The sequence below is a fragment of the Dipteris shenzhenensis genome, chromosome 21 (assembly GCF_047967505.1).
Source record: "Dipteris shenzhenensis isolate YYH24624 ecotype China chromosome 21, Dip_SZ_1.0, whole genome shotgun sequence".
Taxonomy (NCBI): domain Eukaryota; kingdom Viridiplantae; phylum Streptophyta; class Polypodiopsida; order Gleicheniales; family Dipteridaceae; genus Dipteris; species Dipteris shenzhenensis.
In genome coordinates this window covers 53650249-53671457 of record NC_141616.1, presented here as the reverse complement: position 1 = coordinate 53671457, position 21209 = coordinate 53650249, and the positions used below count along the sequence as shown (strand labels likewise).

The 21209-nt window shown below is 43.5% G+C and overlaps 1 protein-coding gene across 2 annotated transcripts; it reads right to left on the bottom strand.

The window, feature by feature from the left end:
• Nucleotides 1-888: 888 nt before the first annotated feature.
• EMB2816 (Small nuclear ribonucleoprotein family protein) lies at nucleotides 889-20961 on the bottom strand. 2 transcript variants are annotated; one of them, XM_087392666.1, is made up of 5 exons: nucleotides 20822-20961; nucleotides 20661-20742; nucleotides 3225-3296; nucleotides 2462-2518; nucleotides 889-1314 (listed from the first exon to the last, which is right to left on the bottom strand). In XM_087392666.1, the coding sequence occupies exons 1-5, from the start codon at nucleotides 20822-20824 to the stop codon at nucleotides 1265-1267; spliced, it is 264 nt and encodes an 87-aa protein (XP_087248792.1). In that variant the 5' UTR covers nucleotides 20825-20961; the 3' UTR covers nucleotides 889-1264. The 2 variants fall into 2 exon arrangements, with proteins under 2 accessions (XP_087248792.1, XP_087248791.1); XM_087392665.1 differs by having other exon boundaries at nucleotides 892-1314; nucleotides 2466-2518.
• Between the last annotated feature and the right edge of the window lie 248 nt (nucleotides 20962-21209).

Below are 21209 nucleotides of genomic sequence, written 5' to 3'. Positions count from 1 at the left end.
TCATGCTTACATCAACAGTTACATTTCAGTTAGCTCACATTTCTGCATTCTAGTGAGACAGACTAGCATGTGTGGATTCCCTGAAAATTCATCTACATGACACAAGAATGGCTTCAATCTACAATTAGAATTCAGAAATCAGGGCTGGAAAAAGACAAGGGGGAATAAGACAGACAACAGCAGAAATGCGAATGTGATGTCACTAGCCATGGCATTCCTGTTCCATGAGAAGGGCTTCAATTTACAACTCGGGTCAGAAATCAGCGCTGGAAAAAGAGATGGGAGAACAGAAATGTTATCATGATGTAGTCCCAGTCACTGGTCATGACAGATTCTTGGTCATATTGCAGTTAGAGCTAAAAGAAGCATTACTTTTCACCTGGAAAGCAATGAAAGAGAGCAGAATGGCATAAGATATCGATAAAATATTTAACAATGCAAAAATGAAGCCAGAAGAAGGGCACTAAAAAATAATGCACTCCCCTAGAGATTCTCGTGTGATATGGATTGAACTTAGATGATGGAAAATCCTTCATGTATGCACATCAATGCTGTCAAACTTCTAAAAACAGGGCAGGAGGCTGGACTGCAGTCAAGTAGACAGAAAAAGGCAAAGGGCAATAGGCTGATGACACTCAACAGTATGATAGCAGCAACAAAAAGGATCGTACAACTGATCATAAGCATGCACACACACTAGTTTTTCTTTGAATGACTTGTAACAAATGGAGGATCTTTTCACTATCCATAGCAGAAAATAAGCACAATGAGAGTGCGTAGACTTTAAAGTTGTCTCCTTGCTGCATGGGCAAAGATTATCAAGCAATAAACCACCGTTATGTTTCTATTGACACCCTAATTGTTGTTTGAATAGCTATTTATCATAAAAATTTTAGCATTAAGTGAAACTTAAAAATTTTCGTTACAACAATCTGAGGCTTGCTTCTTTCCCAGCTCGGTATGCTGGTGTTTCCAAAATGCCAGAACTCTACTTCACAAACTCAGAAGTTGACTTTCAGAAACTAGACACTTAGTTCAAATGTCCCAATACACAGTTAAGTTGCCATGAAAAAAAGAAGCAACTTAGCATTTGCAAGCAAGCAAGGTGATATTGAACCCTGCCCTAATTTGCATGGTGCAAAAACTCATCAATGATGTGCACTTCGCAAGCTTTTCTTGCAAAACATACCATGGTATGTATAGCAGAATTGATCTACAAAATAGCTATGCAGCATCTGCCTGTAGAAAAGGATTAGGAATTTCCTCAGTTCCATCCGTTGGAGCAACTAGCATAACCGCAGTGCCTCTGCAAACCTGAAATATAACAGATATCACCATAAGCTTGCATCCAAAGTTCAACCCGATGAAAATACCATTTCTAGCAACAATGAGCACAGAAACTTTGATGGCACACCACATAAAGCACATCCTTTCCAAGGATGCAGAGTACTGAACCTCCGCAAAGCAATGCACTCATCATTTCTAGCGGCAGTGAACACATGTAGAAACTTTTACAGCATGCCACGGAAAGCACACCCTTTCCGAGGAGTATTTTTTAGAATAAAAAATAATCATCTGGAGTACTGAACATCCTCTAAGCAATGCACTTGAACCTGAATATCTCAAATGCCATTTTCTGGGAGTCGGGATTTCTTCTTACAGTTAAGGAAGCTGAGACTGACTACACGTGGAAATATATACCTAGATGAATCCAGGAACATTCCCAAACTCATCCTCTAAAAACACAACATAGTGCAGTTTCAATCTCACGATAGTCACTCATAAGATTGAAAACCATAAACTCCATCACGCATAGCAGGGACTAGCTACTATGACTACACGTGGAAAGCCTAACAACCTCAACTAGGGCTGGATGATCAGTGGGATAGCACCCCCTTTTAAAGGCCAAGGGAAGCTTTCAATGTCGACATCATAAGGCACCGATTTGGGCCATGTACACTAAACGAAAAACCATCTTAGTAAACCGAATGGTTGACAGACCTTTGTGCTAGCAGACTTGGTCAGCCTTGGATGAGTTCTTTGAAGTGGGTCATTAGTTTCAACAACACTCGAGTACAAGTAGGAGGGTTGGGAAACGGTCCATCAGAAGGCATCACAGATTTAAAGGGTCCAAGGAATCAGCAGTAACAATTAAAGTTTAAACAGAAATGCAATCTCATGCACGAGCAGTTTTAAAAATTCAAAAACTAAGGCCACAATTTTGTCCCTATGACCCTTAACACTAGATTTGTAAGACCCCCTATTATGCTGTTCTCCTTTCTGTTCCTGGTCAGCTACTAGTCCTTGCTGATTGATGAGTTAGGATCTTGCTGTCTCAGTCAACCACAATCCTATTTATGTGTTGGTACTTAAGTTGTCATTTATAGATGTAACAAATGATCGTTATCTGGGATAAAGACAGCCTTGACTAAACTGCACATAGAACCTCAAGAAACGTCACCTACAATGAGGCCTAAAGGCCTTGTCTGATCTGTAGTCTTCAAAGGGTCTTCTTGATCTGCAGAATCAACCAAGTGATGCATGTTTTCAGTATTCACTTCAACCCATTTCCAAAGACCACAGAGAAAATCCATGTGCACCCATTAGAATTCATAAATAGCACAAAGCACACTACTTAGGGACTCATGTTGTAGTCACTAAATGCATGTATGCACATGCACGTGCACATGCAAACCTTGCAAAATACACCATTGCATTGTGCACACAAAAACACAGAGCGAAGAATAGAAAAGATAGTTGTTGCAAGGGCTCATTGATCAATTCATACAACCTATCATAGATTCATGATCCAATCTTATTTCAATACACTCGAGTCAAGAGGTCTTCAACTAATGCCCCATCCAAGTGTGCACAAAGAAACCATTTCAGAACTTACAAGCATGATCACGCACAAAGACATGTGCAATTCAAATAGCACAAAACTGTAAAAAAAGAGTGTAGAATGACAGCAGGATTATAAATGCTGTGGCATCTTGTAAACAAGATCTTGAATTGTGCAGCCCATCAACATTATGCTGCATCAAAATATGTCCAGAGAGGAGATGCAGCAAGCAGGCCTGTCTTATCATTGGTTTACAAGACAGAAGCTGTTGCCAATAAATAATCTCAAACAGGGGATGGAGATTTCCTGTTTGCCAAAGTTATGTGCGTGCCTGTGCATGGAAGGGAGGGGGAGAAAGGAGGGGGGCTTCAGAGAGAGAGACCTCTCAAGTTCTCAACAGCTTCATCCAAAACAAGGTTCAACAGCTGATCATAACCCTTTAAGGTCCCTGTCACTGCAGGCACAAACAATAAAGGAAAAAAAAACATCAGACATATTCACTTGAAGCATCAACACTACAGTTCAAAACTTAATTGCAGATATGGTCACCATCACATTTTGCATTTGCATTTCATAACACACACTAAATTTGCATAGGGATGTGAGCTCCCCACAGTGAGCCCCTATATGGGGGAAGATGACCTGAAGAAAGGGATTGACACATGTGGGCAGAGAAAGATGCTGCCACGGAGGCAGATCTGAGAGAGAGCGAGAAAGAAAGAAAGAAAGAAAGATAATATATATTATATATTAACGTCTGCAGAAGCCCTCAGGTGACTATGAGACAAAGTGCACATCCAAAAAAGGCAAACCCTTACGTCTCTGAGTGTCACAGAGAGTTGAGGAGTGCACAAGGCATCTCAGCTCGAATTATTTAGCGCACTACTAAAACCTAATACTACTACGAAGTGGCCTTCATTACATAATTTTTAGACTGAGTCTTTGGGTCTAGGATTGAAGTCTCTGATTAGTGCTATACAACCTCGATAAACAGCCCATTTTCCTTCCTTCCAATCTTTTACTTCTGTCAGTTCTGCATTTCTTGCCTTGAGCTGAGTCGGGGTGAGCTCCCCTGAGCTCCATATTCTAGTACCTCTCAGCTTGTTGGTTTGTCTGAGGACTTTGTTCCTTGTTGTCTTGTCTTGAAAGATTACTCTTGCTTGTGTCCCCTTTTGGTGGGAAAAATCTCTCTTCTGGATCCCATTCCATCTGGGGAATTGTTTTCTTGAGATATTCAGTCTTTGTTTTAATACTTCCACATTCTAGAGTCCAGCCCTCAGGTAGCTTATGCTTAAGATACAGGAATTGGTTACCACTCAGCTCAAGTCTATTAAACAGCAATTTACAGCATCGGTGAATACCAAGATCAACAAGTGTGATGTCTATGAGGGGGTGAAAGAACAAGAAACCAGAGCTGGAATAACCGGATTACACGCATAGGAGGGCTGCTGTGGTGCGGGGGCTGCTGTATTGCATTGCTGTGGAACTCCTTGAATTATTTCCTCTTTGCCCTTGTTTTTCGTTTCCGAAACTGTCTTCTCCAGAGAGGCAATGCGAAGCTTTGCATCTCTGAGCTCTTGCTGTAGAAAATAGATCTGATCATTTACTCTGGAATCTATGGTAGGTCAAGACTCAAGGCATAAGGGCAAGGTGTTGAAGCTATGGAAGCATAGGAGGGCTTCTTGCTGGCTGGGGTCGTAGCAAATAGTTTGGTTTTAGGAAACTCCATTTGGTGGCCTGTGCTGGGAGCCCCTTTGCTAAGACTAACCCCCAAGCTGGGCCAAGGGTTCAGCCCAGCCCGGGGTGGCTTAGGGTTTACTCCCCTGTGAGAAGTAGCCGAGCCCCTAAGCGGAGAGACTAACAAAGAGGGGCTAAGCGAGGCTAACGGAGACGATGAGCGTACATTGGTGAGGCTGAGTGAGGGCTAACTGGAGAGGCTAACGCTAACACAAGGTTGAGCAGAGAGGCTAACGGAGAGGGGGGTTGAGCGTACAACGGAGAGGCTATTGGAGAGGGGGCGGAGAGAGAGAGAGAGAGAGAGAGTTGGTAAAGTGCCATCTGGACAGCATGGAAGGCTGTCACATGGCAGCACTCATGCGCTAGATTAGGGCTTGTTATAAAGCTGTATACAGCCAGCTGTGTGCCCATGATAAAGGGCCAATTGGCTCGAATAGGTGCCAAAAGGCTATTTATAGGCCCTGCAGTAGGGACTGTGTTAAATTAATCAGCCTGATCAATCCCCTCACAATAGCTCGATAGAAGTGTTTAACCACCCTCAGAAACCATTTCTTGAGTTTGCTTACAGTTTCCCATGTAGCATTCTCTTATGAACAATCCTTTCACTTACTCAATATTTTGGAAAAATAGCATGGCATGCCTTTCTTTAACATAAAAAATCCTTCTGTATCATGTGGAAGCACTAGGGATTCAATTAAATCTACAAAAGCTCTTCTGCTACTAGACTATCACCTTCAAGCACGCTACATCCTTTTGGCAAGCTCATCAATCCTCTAAAGTAATGGAAACGGACCACAATACCTTTGAGGACCTCACCTATCTTTGAGGTTTTAGGAGATAAGTACTCTCAAATAACCTTTCTCGCAATCTTCAAATTCCACTTTAAGTTTATATGAACTTACATAACTTTTACCCCTATCTTGAGATTTCTTCACACTTTCTTGGGCATGCCTCAACATCTAATGCATGTCCTGAAGACTTTGACCGCTTGTACCCTCTCTCTCCCTCTCAATCCATATGGATGGCGGAGCTCTAGGCTGGAATCCATACATGAACATGAATGGACTATAGCTTGTTATTGAATGCTTTGTACTATTATAGGCAAACTCTAAAATTGAAAGATACTCTTCCCAATTTGTTTGCTGATTTCTAACATAAGAACACAACATATCTTCCAAGGTTTAATTGCCCAATTCATCTAACCATTCCACCGGAAGAAGACCTCGAATCCTTTCTTTGTCCAAAAGCAATACTTTTCAATGGCTGTGAGGGTGGCTTCCTTTCCTCCGTGTCCCGCATAAGGTGATTCATTGCACTCTTTCAATACTTCCTCTCGAAGAGGGTTCGTAGCACACAACACATTATCCATTTGTAGATACCCTTCCAAGGTAACGTAATCAGAAAACAACTTACCTTGTTGGAAAGATGCCCATATACTAGAAATCAGGATTGTTTCAATATGAATTCTTCATGGCTGTTAGGTTGTCATAGTAGATTACAAAAATGTTGGCAACGCAAGGTCTGCAAGATAGACATAAGTTACAACTTACAACATTATCTTTTCTCCGAGTGTACATGGTCCTACTTCATGTGTTTGTTTGAATCTTCTTCTAAGTGAAACCAGCCCTTCAATAACTAATAGGGTAGTGATCTTCTCCTGCTCAGTCATAAACTTCATAAATAGCCACAATGCAAGCTTCAGTCACTTCAACCACTTAGCACAACTTAGAAACAAACTTCAACAACAACAAAGGTGAGGCTAGAATGCCCTTGCTCAATGAAAATAGTACACAGTGCACCCACTAGCCCCAAATGCCTTGGCGCCCCTTACCGTATTTATTTAATGATTCTCAATGGAAATGCTTTACAACAAGGGTTCAACCCTGCACTATTCCTCTTTACAAATCCTCTACCTATCTTCAAGGCATCTAATCCAAGTGCACCACTAGAATTCCATCTGGCAAGGCATACTCAAGAATCCACTTCTGATTTGACCCAACTGAGAGGCAGTCAAGCATCCAAACCATTGGCAAACTGAGCTCAAGGCAGCCTCAAGGCTTTCACATGCATCCACACAGTCCTTAGGCATGCCACAGGAACACCCTTGCCTTTGGGTACTTGCTAGAACCTGTAGGAGTCCTGAAAGGACTGCAAACAACACGCATGCACTACAAAAAGCTGCAAAGCAAGAAAGAACAAGGAAAAACAGAACCTGGAACCAACTCCCGTTGTTTGTGGCAGAGGAGTGAGCTCCTTCCTCGCACCTATCCTCTGTCCAAGCTCCCTGCAGGGTGCAAGAGGCTTCCAATTATCGAGAGTGATTTAAATGAAGGAAGAGAGCGGAGAGAATGCAAGAAAGAGCTGTAGAGGTCAACAGGTAATCAGATCTGTCCCAAAGCCTCGACCTTGGGATCTGATGCCTCGATCTCTGTGCTCCCACAGTCCGTACAGCAGCAAAGAGCCTCGAATCGCGTGCCCAACAAGTCGTACAGCAACGGAGAGCCTCAAATTCCGCACCAAGCAGTCCGTATAGCAAGAAAAATGCCTCGAAATTCATGCCACATGCTGTACAGCAAGGCAAGCTCCTTGGAATGCGTGCAGCAGCAATGATGGAGGTCACAGCGGCAAGAAACGTGGGCAAGCAGTAGCGAATGCAGCAGCGGGAGACTGGGAATGGGTCGACTTCTTCTGTGTAAGCTTTTGCTAGGCCTAGAATGGTCTAGGAGGGTGAGGGGAGAGGGAGAGAGATGGAAGGTGGGGGAAGGGCATGCATACACATGCATGACAAATGGCACTTCTTTCTTGCCATTTGCCCCTTCATTAAAGTCCTAACCCCCATGCCAAGGACAACGTTGGTTGTCCTTGGGCCCAACCTTTAGACCCCTCTTCAAAGCCTTTGCCTTGCCCCTACGACCTAGTGGTGCACCTAGACTTTGCCCCTAGGAACTTCTAGAAAGCGTGCACTTCCTCTAGCCAATCCCTCACAGCCAAATCATTACTACACTTAACCATGGTTAACCTTGGGTTAAGCGTGGGTTGAGTTATAAAGATACTTTACATCACTTTTCACGGCCCCGTGACATACCCTCCTCTTAAAACAGCAAACTACACAAGTTGCTGCTGAAAAATTATAGTGGAAGTAAAGTAATGCAATTAGGCAGAAATAGCCCATACCAGAATATGCATCATCTGAAAGATACAGTCTACAATGATAATATGGGCTAGGAGAGCTCGAGAGTCCATCCATACATCAATGCATTCTCTATGTGGAGTGTCGCAAACACCCATCATGGAAACCTCACGACATAAATACTGCCAGAAAGCAGCATCTCCCTTCTCTCGAGCACTAGGCAATGCTCCATATCTCTACTTTGCTGAACCTGTAGGAGCATGCACCGCAGTGGACTCAAGCTGAAATGCTTCCAATTAGAGCTGCAAAATCTGAGGTGACTTTGCCACGTCATCCTCCTCCATCCACTTCGCATCTAGTGCAGGATAGTTCCTGAACTTCACCAGGTAGCGACGGGAAACTCTACCTTTCACTTTTCTCCAAAATCTATTCCGAAACCAAGATTTCATCCAACTCTTCAACCTCGGGCTGATCCTCATGAAGCAGGTCAGCAAGCACATCACCTTGGAAAGGCTTCAATAAACTCACAAGAAAGGCATTGAGTATGGTCCAAGTGGAAGGTAGCTTCAATCTGTAAGCTACATCATTAATGTGTTCAAAAACCTAAAAAGGGCCATAATACCTCATCTTTAGCTTTGTGTACACTTTGGTCTTGCCTTTCATCTTCCTGAGTCGTGCTTTTTGAAAACGCAGCAGCACCCAATCGCCCTCTTTCAAGAGTAGCTCGCGCCGATGCTTATCTGCTGCCCGTTTGTGCTTCTCCTAGCTTTTCTGGAGGGCTGTTTTGACCTTCCGGTAAGCAACATCCAAACTCTCCACAAATCTATCCGCTTCAAAAATCTTCTCTTTCATATGCAAAATGGGAGGTACCTTCCGTTCGCCTGCCACAAATTTGAAGGGTGTTTTCCCTGTGGATGAGTGTACAATGTTGTTGTAAGCAAACTCAAAAGTGGCAGAAATTGCTCCCATTTCGATTGCTGATCCAAAACATAGCACTTGACAAGATCAAGGGCAGTGGAGTTGGCTTCTTCGGACTGCCCATCAGATTCAAGATGAAAAGAGGATGAGAAATTCAGCGTGGTACCCATATTCTCAAAGATACCTCTCCAGAAAAGACTTGTCATCCACGGGTCTCTATCATTGACAATTGATTGAGGCACCAGTGATGTTTAAACACATGAGACATAAAAAGTCTCGCCATCTGGTCTGCTGTAATCTTCTTCCTTACGGGAATAAAGTGGGCCTGCTTGCTGAATCTGCAAATAATGGTCCATATCCCATCATGTCTCGATGGTGTACGAGGAAGGTCAAAGATAAATCCATGGCAATGCTCTGCCAGGTTGATCGGGAATAGGTGAAGGCTGCAGCAGTCCAACTGGCTTCTGTTTGTCATATTTCACACTCTGGCAGGTGATATGCATGTCCTGACATATGCCTCAACATCCTTCCTCAATGACGGCCAAAAGAAATAGTACTCCATAGCTTTGATGGTGGCATCAATGCCTCTGTGTCCTACATAGGGTGGAGCATGACTCTTTGTCAACACTTTGGGCCTCAACTGTGTCGTGACACACAGTCTACCATGCATCATCAGAAAACCGTCTTTGAGAGTATAGTGCTCATGCCTCTGTCCATCGACCAATGGATCATAAATCCGTGAAAAATCAGCATCATTTGCATATTGATCCTTCATGGCATCATGATATGCAATGGTCACTACTGAAACTTGCGGCTTAATAGACATTAAATCTGGAGTGAGCTTTCGTGAGAGTGCATTTGCAACAACATTCTTCTTCCCAGGCACATGCACAATCTGAAAATGAAACATAGAAAGAAAAATTTCCCACCTTATATGCTTCTCAGATAGCTTTCTCTGAGTGAGAATGTACCACAATGACTGATGATCTGTTTGAACTTGAAAATCAACACCCAAAAGATAATGCTTCTTGGTCGAAAGACAACCAACATCTCTTTCTCATAGATGCCAAATTTCATTTCAACATCCTAGAGCACTCTACTCTCGTATGCCACGACTCCATCCTACATAAGTACCCCTCCTACGCTGTTCCCACATGCATCTGCTTGGACAACGAAGGGTTTGCAAAGATCTAGCAAAATAATCACAGGATCTGAGCAGAGTTTCTCCTTCAGTAGGTCAAAAGCTGCAATTTCTTTGGGACCCCATCTGAAAGTGACCCCTTTCTTCTGTAAGGCATGTAAAGGAGATGCAATCTCTACAAAATACCGAATGAACCTCCTGTAGTACGAGCACAAGCCCAAAACGCTGCGTACTTCATGGATGTTCTTCAGGTGTGGCCAATTCCTGATGGCCTCTACCTTGGCGGGGTCCATCTGAACTGCATCCTTGGAAACAATGTGACCGAGAAAATGGATCTCATGCATGAAAAACTCGCTTTTCTTGGCATTGACAAGTAGCTTATGCTTCCGTAGCTCCTCAAGAGCAATTGCCACAAGTGCTTCTTATGTTCAGCCTCATCTTGAGAACACAATGATGTCATCGAAGAAATTGCCACAAAGGCTCGGTGTTCTCTAAAAATCATGCCCATCATTCTATTGAAGGTGGCACGTGCATTGGTTAACCCAAATGGCATGACAAGAAACTCATACAGACCAAATGTGGTACGAAATGCTGTTTTGTGAACATCCTCTGGCTGAATTCTAATCTGGTGATAACCACTCTTCAGATCAATGCAGCTCAACATTCTAGACCCCTGCTATCTATCCAAAATATCATCTATCCTACGTATAGGGAATCTGTTCTTAATGGTATTTTATTGAGGGCTTTGTAGTCAATGCATCCGCCAGGATCCACCGGTAAACAGTAAGGTGAAGAGCTGGGCTGAATCATCCCACTCTCCAACAGGTCCTTGACCTGGTTCATAATTCCTCTTGTTGGCCTGCACTGACTCTGTAAGGAGGTTGATTAGGAGGGCTGCTACCAGGGATTATATCTATCATATGGTCCTCTGGCCTTTCAAGGGGGCAACTCTTGTGGAAGTGAGTCAGAAAAACATTCCCTAAACTGAAAAAGAAAATATGTCCGCTGTTTTGCCATCTTAGAAAAATGAGACTCCTCTTCTACTGACTTCTTTTCAGATGCAAACACTAAGTACGCTGAAAGATGCTTTTTCATTATGTTGCCAATGGAAGAAGCAGATACAACACGGATGGATTCTCCCTTCAATTAGCATCAAGAACATGGGTTTTGCCACGGTGAGTGATTGTGATTGTTTTATTCTTTGTATCCAAAACAGCCCCAACACGTAAGTGCCAAGGTTTCCCCAATAACACATCACAACCATTTAAAGGCGTAATATAGAACTCTTCTATGTCCATCCTCTTGCTCCCACTCCAGCATGCCAAGGTCGTATGCATCTGTAACTGGCTCTCTCTGCTCCATCAATATGAAATCAGCCACGTCATAAGACTGTAGGACTGGCTCCATCATGAAGTTTCAAACCCCGTAGTTGCTTCCATCCAACTGCTGGTCAACAAGAAATGCGGGAAGCAACGGGATCTTTACTAGCTTCAAAACCATCTCCATCAGATTCCTCATCTCAAGGGGGCGAGAGGTTGTTCTTGTGAAAGGGAGGGTGAGTGAGAAAGAAGAGAAGGGAGGGTGGCTGGGAAAGAAGAAAGAGAGAAGAGCTGCTATAACGTGGCCTCCTTCGACGGATCTTGACTCTATTGTTGTCCACACCTGCAACACACCTTCTACAACACGTCACCTTTTTCCTGGACTGTCCACGCCTTCAACACAACTTCATTCGTGGTTCACCTTCTTCCCGTGCTGTCCACGCCTTCAGAAATCAATATCTGTTCCTCAATCTCCTGGATCAGCGTTTACACAAACTCGAGCTCTGACACGCACCACACCATCACAAGATCAATATCATCCATGCACAATGCAATAAGGGTGGGTGGGACATGGGTTGCAAGACAATATCTCAGAGTCAGCCTGGAGTTATGATACCATGTCATATTGCAATGGAATATGCAAACAGAGAAAAGAGAGCAGATCTGCGAGCTGAGACACCAAACAAATGGAGATGCAAAGAGATGGCAGTGTGCAGTAAATATCAGGAAAAAACTCCACTGAATAGGTAAGAAAACCTCCACGGAAGTGATACAACTTCAGAGAAGAACTGCGCCACTGGATGATTAGGTAGAACTACAATTTACAACTGACAGGAGTGCGAAGGAAACTACACCCACACTAGCCAAGGAGTGGCTGGAAATAGCACCAAACAACAGCTAGAAAACTCCCAAAATAACTGTACAACCAGGTTCCAAATAACCCTATTTATAGGGGCTTGCTGACATGGCCGACTGACCCAAGACTTGGACTGATCAGACTGACTGACCCGAGACCTGGTTTGGTCGAGTTAACCCAACTTGGTCAAGTCGATTGGCCCAACCCAAGGCCCTACTGACCCAATCTTGGTCCTGTCGAGTAAACCCTACTTGGTTGAGGTAAGCTGACTTGGCCAAGCGACCTAAGACCTGGTCAGGTCAGGTCAGGTTAACCCGACCTGGTCAAGGTCACGTTATCCTGACCTGGTCAAGGTCCCAAACCGGCCTCTAATTGACCTCAAAGTTCAAACTAGGAGTAGACCCTAACTATGGCCTCTAGTCCTCGCATTGTGCGTTGGCTAAATCCCTTCTGCCCTGCAAAAATATGCACTGAGAAAGGACACCATGACTACACCTCTCTTTGGGCGGGCACACCACACAGAGTCCTCTCTCCCTGACTGGCAAACAAGAGATGACTAACTGTAACATGATCAAAATGTAATCTTCTACTTAGTAGATTCTTAACTAACATCTCTCATAATACCCTACAGGGGATTTAAAAGGATTCCATATCATAATAAGTACTATCTTACAAATACTAAAGGAATCAAATTTATCAGAAGAAGCGTTGTAAGGAGAATCCTTGAATTGATGCCACATGTGTTATGTACCTAGATATAATCTCCGCCTTGTTGGACTTAATCGCAAGGCAAGGGTGGCTTTGGATTAAGGGAAGCAAGCTAATGTGGGACTAGAGGACTTGAACACTACTACCAAAGGGCCACTTGGCTATATTTAATCCTGATGCTTTCCATAAAGCAGGATGCTCTTGTGTTGGTATTCAATGTGCACACACCACTAGATGGTCCGATCCAGATCTTCAGCCTACCCTCATGCCTTATACAAGGCGGATCACGAGATACTATGCTAATGGTTACTTATGGACACGATCTAGTGGTATAGGACGCCAGAGCTATGGGTGGGAGTCTGATCTCTAGCCCATGTGCTCGAGGTTGTGGCTGGGAGGTGGGGCACCTAATGATCTTTATTATGTTTTGCTGATTGTGCTTGTACTGATCCTAGTGGGGGATGCAGCAGTTCACGACCCTTCCGATATCTAATCCATAAGAAAGTCTTGCATCAAATTCAACCCATAGTACCCACCTTCCCCTAAACTCAGGTCTACCCATAGTACCAAGTTCGACCCATATTGCATGCCTTCTAGGAGATAGGGCCTTCAATTGAAGGCCGTGTCCCTTCAGAAGGTTCATCAAAGGAACGGTAACATTTGAATAAGATTGCTGATGCTTTGAGTCGCATTGGTGAGATAAACTCTTTTGAGTTTTAGCGAGATAGGAGCTTACTTTTATGATTCGCTAAGAGGGCTATGTAGGACCAACAATCATTCTAGTCGCTACTGGCAGCAAGTCCAGACAGGGAGCTCCACACGAATAGACCAAGACTCAAGGGTCATCTGTTCAATTGGTAGGTGCTTAGTTCTACGTTCGAAATGGCTTGCCATTCCGAAATGCAAAGGTTTGCGTTCCTCATGATCCAGAGGTTAGGAGTAAGATCTCATATGAATGTCATGATGCTCCAACCACAGGTCCTACAAAAATTCACCCTGAGATTAAGTAGAACATATTTTACTATTGTTAGAAATTACCCAACAAAGGGTACGCACAGCGGAAGACTGATAGTATTGCCCAGGAGCTCACACAGTGTGTGTGTGGGGTGTGGAATCACAAACTTCTTAACTTTATGTGCATAGATGTACAAGCCAGTAAATAGACAATGCTCAGAGACAAATATAGAAGCAACTCTTTATATTTCCGTCCGTCCACAAAGTAGGACAGGATACAATACCAAAAGGTTCTCCTACTAGATGTCAAGCACTTCTAGATCTCTGAGCCCACGTGCTCCACCTCGAGCGTATGTAGACTCTCTGTCTAGAGTGTTTCTCTCTACCTGGCTGCCTGTAGATCAGCCTAGGTAGGCAGCACTCACTAGCTCGGTCTGCAGTTCTCTGTAGGTCTCCTTCACCTCCCGGGAGTAGGCCCAAGAAAGCCCTAACTGCTGCTCCTATCCGCTGTAGGTTTGCTGCTCCAAAGGATGATGATCACAACACCTCACTACCCTAGAAGACAGCCAAGGTCCAGCCTCTAGGGAACTCAGTCTGCAGCACACCTTCCACTCTCCTTCACCCCCAGTGTGAGGCCCAAGGGAGTGGCTTCTGGCTGCTCCTTTTCTTGCTGGATAGTTGGATGATTGTATGAGGCACAATGGCCTCCTTTTATAGGCCCAAGGGCCCTGTCAAATGGCTGACCCAGCAGGGGGGTGAACCGACCCCCTCTGGCCGACTTGGTTGGCTGACCCAACCCTAACCAGCCAACCTGCTGGTCAGCATGGTTGGCTGGCTCAACCAGCCCTATATAAAGGCCCTAGCCAGGCCCTTTTGGGCTGCTGCTAGGCTGCCCTTTGTTGCTGCTGGAGACCTTCTTGCACGCTGTACACCTGTCCACAGACCCGGGGACGAGCATTTTCTGAGTGAAATCTTCCGAGCATTCGAGCAAAGGAAAAAAAAAGCTTCCAACTATGCATAAATATGGCAAAAATCGATCAGAAGAAAACATAGTTTCACTTAGAAATATGCAAAGTATTATAGCAATGCCTATTTTATACAAAAATCTTTAGGTGAATCTTTAGGAATGGTGAGAGCATAATGGGATGGCTTTTGAAGAAACCCACATGTAAAGTAGACTTCTCTGTGAAAATTCCCTTATGATCCTTCTTACAACTTTTACTTAATAGGGGGTGACATTAAAAACCCTCTCACAACCTATCTTCATGAAAGGGTTTCTTCAAAGAAAACTCATTGAAGCAAGCCATCCAAGTAGTTTCGCCAGCGAAACCCCTTTGAAGCAGGTCTCCCAAGGTAGTTTCGCTGGCGAAACTACCTTGGACAGCACTTTTAAAAGTGACATAACTTTCATATCCAATGTCCAAATATAGTCATTCAACCACTCAAATTGATCGGAACAGCCCATTTGAGCACATCTGTGCAGTTATATTTTGGAAAATATTGCATATATAGTATTAAATATTACATGTATTTTATGAGAGTGATATATAAGCCCAAGTTAATACTTATTTTTAGTAATTTAAACTTCTTTAGAAACATGTCCATAAATATCTTGTTATTTATGCTATAAAAACACTAAAAATATATTGCCATATGATCTAAATGTGTTAATAAGTAATTATATATGCATAGTATTATTACATTGAGAGTGATTATGAAGGATGTTTCTTAAAGGAATCAACACTTTTTTAAGGTAATAACAGGGGTACAAAGGGATGTCTCTAAATAAGAAAATTTTGTTGTATAAAAATGAATGAGTGACTAGTCTGTATACTTTTATGATAAAGGGATCTAGTTCTAGTGAAAATAAAAGTGTAAAAACCATGTTTCCTAAAGAAATACATTTTTTTAAGTCTCTTGAAAAACACGCTCGGATAAACCTACTCATAGGTTTTTGCTCATAAAATTGACACATCCGACAGACCCCCACCATGCTGCGCCATGCTGTAGCTCTTTGCCGGCTCCATGTCCTGCCCATACACCTTGCCCTGCAGCAGCCCGTACAGATCCGTACAGTGGCTGATGTCATCATGCCTTCATTCTGGCTGGAGATGCTGCGCAGATCTGCTTTGCTCTGTCCTTGACAGTCCCCTGGCTTTTCTCTGCCAGATCTGCCCTGGAGGCAAGCTTCCTTCTGCCAGGTACTCTCCTCTCTTTGTATGAGGTGCTGCCCATGTGGCAGCCCCCTCCCTCTCTCTTTTCCTAGGTTCACCCCCCCCATACTCTCCTCATATGGGGGCTTACAGATGGGGAGGTGACCATTCCAACAACTGTCATGTTCTACTATCCTAAGATGAAGGCCAAGATTGTGGTAAAATGCCAAAAGTGTGAAATAACTAAGACAAAACACCTAAGGGCTGAAAAATTGCTGCATTGTCTAGGCATCCCTGGAGATGCTGCGCAGATCTGCTTTGCTCTATCGTTGACAGTCCCCTGGCTTTTCTCTGCCAGATCTGCCCTGGAGGCAAGCTTCCTTCTGCCAGGTACTCTCCTCTCTTTGTATGAGGTGCTGCCCATGTGGCAGCCCCCTCCCTCTCTCTTTTCCTAGGTTCACCCCCCCCATACTCTCCTCATATGGGGGCTTACAGATGGGGAGGTGACATTCCAACAACTCTCATGTTCTACTATCCTAAAATGAAGGCCAAGATTGTGGTAAAATGCCAAAAGTGTGACATAACTAAGACAAAACACCTAAGGGCTGAAAAATTGCTGCATAGTCTAGGCATCCCTCAAAGTGAATGGGAGAGTATTTCCATGGACTTCATTGTGGGATGACCACAAAACCAACAAGGGCATGATATCATTTGGGGTATGGTGGATAGACTGACGACGATGGCTAGATTCTTTACCTAAGAAGACAACCATAAGGGATACCGAACTGGCTAAACAGTATTCAAGGTAAATGATATGCTTCGAGCAAAGGTCTCCAAATGGTCATCTGATTGGGAGAAGTACATCTCAATGGTAGAGTTTGCATATAGTAGTGCTAAGCATACAACCACTAACTTCAGTCTGTTTGTGCTTATGTACGGATATCAACATCAGCTAGAAGCCACTAAAGATTTATTGCAAGATATGCAAGAGATGTTAGTGTGACTGCACAAGAATCTATTAGGAGTGCTCAGGATAGAGCAAATTTTATGCTGATAGGTGACACTCACCTAGACGATTTTCTTACGAATACCAAGGAATTCAAAGATGTTACGAACAAAGTTGGTAGAAAAGTCATCCCCTAAATACTACAGACCCTTCTTAATCTTGAAAAAGAGTAATGAGGTTACATATAAACTGAATTGCCTCTGATGTCAAAGTTTCCGGGCTTTCATATCAGTACACTGAAAGAGGCATTGGGGCTCGAGGATGTCTCCTTTTGCCTTAAGAACTTGTGGAGGTTGAGGATCTAACCTATGTTCCACTTAAACCTGAAAAAGTTATCGATTTCGGGGAAAGGCAACTTAGGAATAAGTTACTGGCGAGTTCACAAAGTTAAGTGGAAGAGGTTTGAGAGGGACTCAACCTGGGAGTTGATTGCTTGTTTGCAAAAGAAATTTCCCAATTTCGTTTAAAAGTAAACGCTTAAAAGAGGGGAAGAATGTTACGTAACTAGACGCTAATCCTCAGCTTGGCATACTTGATGCATCAAGGTTAGGGAGCCCTCGGATTAAAAGAAGCAGGCTAATGTGGGACTAGAGAACTTGAAGACTATACTTAGCCACGCCGCTTTCCATGGAGTGGGAAGCTCCTATATATAAGAGTGGCCCAAGCTATTGTGTTGGTATTCAATGTGCACACAAGAGATGAGTCCTTTATTATGTTTTGTTGCTTGTGTTTAGGGTTATATCCTAGTGGGGATGCAACAAGATGACCACCTCTAATTGAGGACATAAATCCTAATTTATGAGGACAAAAACCCTTTGCAAGGAGGGAAGAATGTTATGCCCCTAATAGGATCTAACGAGGTCATCCTTGAAGTTGAGAATCTATGCTATGGAACGCAGGTTCCTGTTGTCACGCAAGCTAGCTCATGATGGTCTAGACCTCGGGCTCAAGGGTGGTTTGAGGTACTAAACCTATGGTTGGGAGGTGAGCTTGCTAGCTCAACCCTTAGGGACCGTGTTCCATGACGATTGTTGTTCTACTAGGTCAATAAATTCTAACTCAAGGTCGGTACCCAAAGGTAGAGGCTAATGGCTTACCTTTGCCAAACTTACCCTTGACCATAAAGGCCTCCTCGTCCACATCATTCCTATCACACAGCTTGTCACTTTTCTTCACAAAACACATAACGATTTGCTTGGTCATTCATTTAATGCATATCTTTATTTTTTGAAATTTCAAGTTCTTTAAATTAGGATGTTTGCCAAAAGAATGCATATGTTTTACTACTGTTTAGTTAGATATTAGTTGGCTTAAGGTCTAGCATTTGGGGGCCGATCGCCATTGAAGGGGTTAGGGGCAATAGTGTCCCACAAGTTGAGATACATCTCTTTATGAGAAACATAAAGACCACACCCCACCCAAGTACCCAAACATGGAACCAATCAAATGCATAGAATGCATACTAACCCAGCAACTATTGAAGAGAATGTTTTACAATAGCCTTGGGTGTGGGCCTATGAACATCAAAGAGTCAAACGGATTCAAGACAAGACGACCAACAAGGCCCAATAGGTTAGTGAGAAGGCCAACCAAACTCAAACTAACCCTACACTAGCCCTTTAACGGGGACCTAAGGGTGAAAACAGAAGTAAAATCAGACAAGTATTGATCATCCTCAATTTATTAAACAGGCAAATAAAAAGTGGTTAAAATAACCTAAGTCCGCAATTTCAGCATGTGACATGTGGCATGCTGATGTGGCAGGCATGGCATGTGGCATGGGACAGGCATGGGACACATGGCAGCTCGAGGTCGCACAAGACACATGGCAGCCTATGAGGATAAGTGGAGGGCCATGCATGACCAATGGCATCACAAGTCCCCCATGCAGCCCACCATTTCCAAAGGAGCAACCTTCTCCATGCCATCTTGGGCCAAACTTCCCACGTTTGAAGCAAGTCTCATCCTGCATCTATAAAAGAAGACCCCCTCTAACATGCAAGGACTTGCTGTGCAGAAAATAGATGAAATGTAAAAGGAGAACTCAAGCATGAGAGACACCATATATCTTTCTAACCATAGTTACATTGCTTTATTTATACTGATGGCATAAATGCTCTGACTACTGTTGTACACAAGTGCCAAATCAGCATACAAAACTGAGCTGAGAAAACTCCCCTAACTGTGACTGTGGGAGTTCGAGCTATGCTGCTGCCAACCCTCGAACATATGCTGCCCATCCAGGGCTGTGTGCAGCATGGAACCCTCGCCTTCCATTGTGATCTTGTATGGCTACTGTATGGCAGCTGTACAGCTGTTGCTGGAGCACAGGCATGGCACGAGGGCTGGAACTATGGCTGGAGGCTTCGTGACTGAATGCCAAAAGAGGACGTACGGGCCTCTTATATAGGGCTGTAGTGGCCCAACTTTTCCAGCCAAAATGGCCGACTGGTTGACCAACCTATAGGTTGGGTCAACCGACTTGATTAGCCGAGGCTACTGATTCGACCTGGTCAGCAACTCATGCTGACCAAGGGTTACCCAGCTGGCCCCCTGGGCTGCTGGGAAGCCCTCAAGGCCTTGAATTCTTGCCCAAATACTCTGATATATGATCTGCAAATTCCTGACAGTACAGCCAAGTGTCACTGCCACCTGTGCCTAGCACCGGTGATTGAAAACCATGAACTCCATCATGCATAGCAAGGACTAGCTATCGATGACATCCCGTCGACATCATCGGCGCCCCCAAGGATGGGTGTAGACCATAGTATAGACATATGCACTCACACATACAAATCCACACATTCTCACATATTTGAGCATCCATTGATACAAAGGTCTTTATACTAAGTTTCTATCAGCACTCTAGTGAAGGGCAGATTTCAGCCGTGACAAAGGCTAGCGCTACAAGGGATGGCTAATCAAACAATAGTCCAAGTTCTCCTATAACTACAAAGACTATACAATTTCATTTTAGTCTCTCCCAAACAAGAAGTCTAAGCAAAAATGCTTAGACAATCTAGCCCATAGGACAACACACCGCTTAAGATAGTAAGAATTTATTGTCACCGCAAGCTGCAACATGGATGAAAACATTACAAGGTGAAATTTGCATGTCTGCTAGTAGATAGGGACGTATATGTAGACGAATCCAAAAAGCCGCCCAAACTCATCCTCTAAAAACACAATACAGTGCAGTTTCAATCTCATGATAGTCACAAGGTTGCGAACCATAAACTCCATCATGTTCACATCACAAGATACTCCATGGCATCTTCTCATTGCTCCCTAGCATCTTCATCGTACTCCATCCATCTTCATCTCTCCATGGCATCTTCTTAATGCTCTCTGCCATCTTCATCGTACTCCATCCATCTCTTTTCTTACCTATTTTTTTTCCCTCCATTCTTGCACCACTAACAAACATAGTACTATTGTATAACATCAATAAATAGGGAAATTTTGGCTGTAAGTCTAGTCCAAAACTCAACACAAGCTTATACAAGCTACAGGTCCATAAAACCAACGGTTAGATGTGCAAGTTGTTACGAAATCCAAAGGCATTGTTGTGATATTAAATTGGAGAAGTGCTTTAGCTTATACCTTCGTTCATTTGTACGCTCACGTTATGCACACCTAGAACTGGCCTCGATATCAAAGCCTAGTGGAAAGTCTTTATTGCAAACAATTTAAAAAAGAAAAGCTAGTTAAGGGTTCCACAAATCTTGCTTCAAAGGATCTCGGGTGCGATGCCGGTAGACATGGAAATGTCCACAAAGCTGGTACGTGCTAGCAACCGAACAAGATGCACGAGTTGCAGCATGTCAACTGCTACATGGTGGAGGACTGAAAAATCATACTACGGTCACCAAATTGAGACAAAACAGCCTACATACCTTGTCTGCCACCTTGAAGTTTGACGGAGACTCCTTTATCCACGAACTTTGCCAGGTCCAGCACTGTTTCTTTCCGCCCCGACTGAAAGCAAGATAACTGTATCAGAAAGGAGGATGTTCGAAAAATCAAGGTTGAATTGCAAAGATTTACAAATGAGTACCATTTTTTGGATGCGAGGCCGGGAGAGGCGGCAATACCCTCGATGAAAGAGCTCCACAAAATCTCCTACTCCTCGATCAAAAGTGCGAAACAACTTACAAATGCTTTCTCTCTTTCAACGAACTCACTTATATTGGATTCTCGTCAAACTCTGTTGACCTTTGAGCATTGTGGGCAATTTATTTATTTTTTCAATTTCAGTACAACGCGAATATTTTTTCGCTAGAGAAGAAAATATATTACAAATTTCATATCCTTAAGTGCTTCTTGGAGTCGGCTAGCCATGGTTTAGCAGTCAAGCTTATGGTTCCACCACCTCGTCTTTGATCCCTTGGATTGCAACAAAAAGCCACATTACAGCTTGACATTGAATACAAAGGAATCCTATA

Excerpts from the sequence above, each read along its gene's own strand:
- EMB2816 (XM_087392665.1), bottom strand. Across the intron at positions 3,297-20,660 it reads ACTTCAAGGTGGCAGACAAG|TGACAGGGACCTTAAAGGGT; the intron begins GTATGTAGGCTG and ends TTGTGCCTGCAG. Across the intron at positions 1,315-2,465 it reads CAAGGCCTTTAGGCCTCATT|GTTTGCAGAGGCACTGCGGT; the intron begins GTAGGTGACGTT and ends GTTATATTTCAG.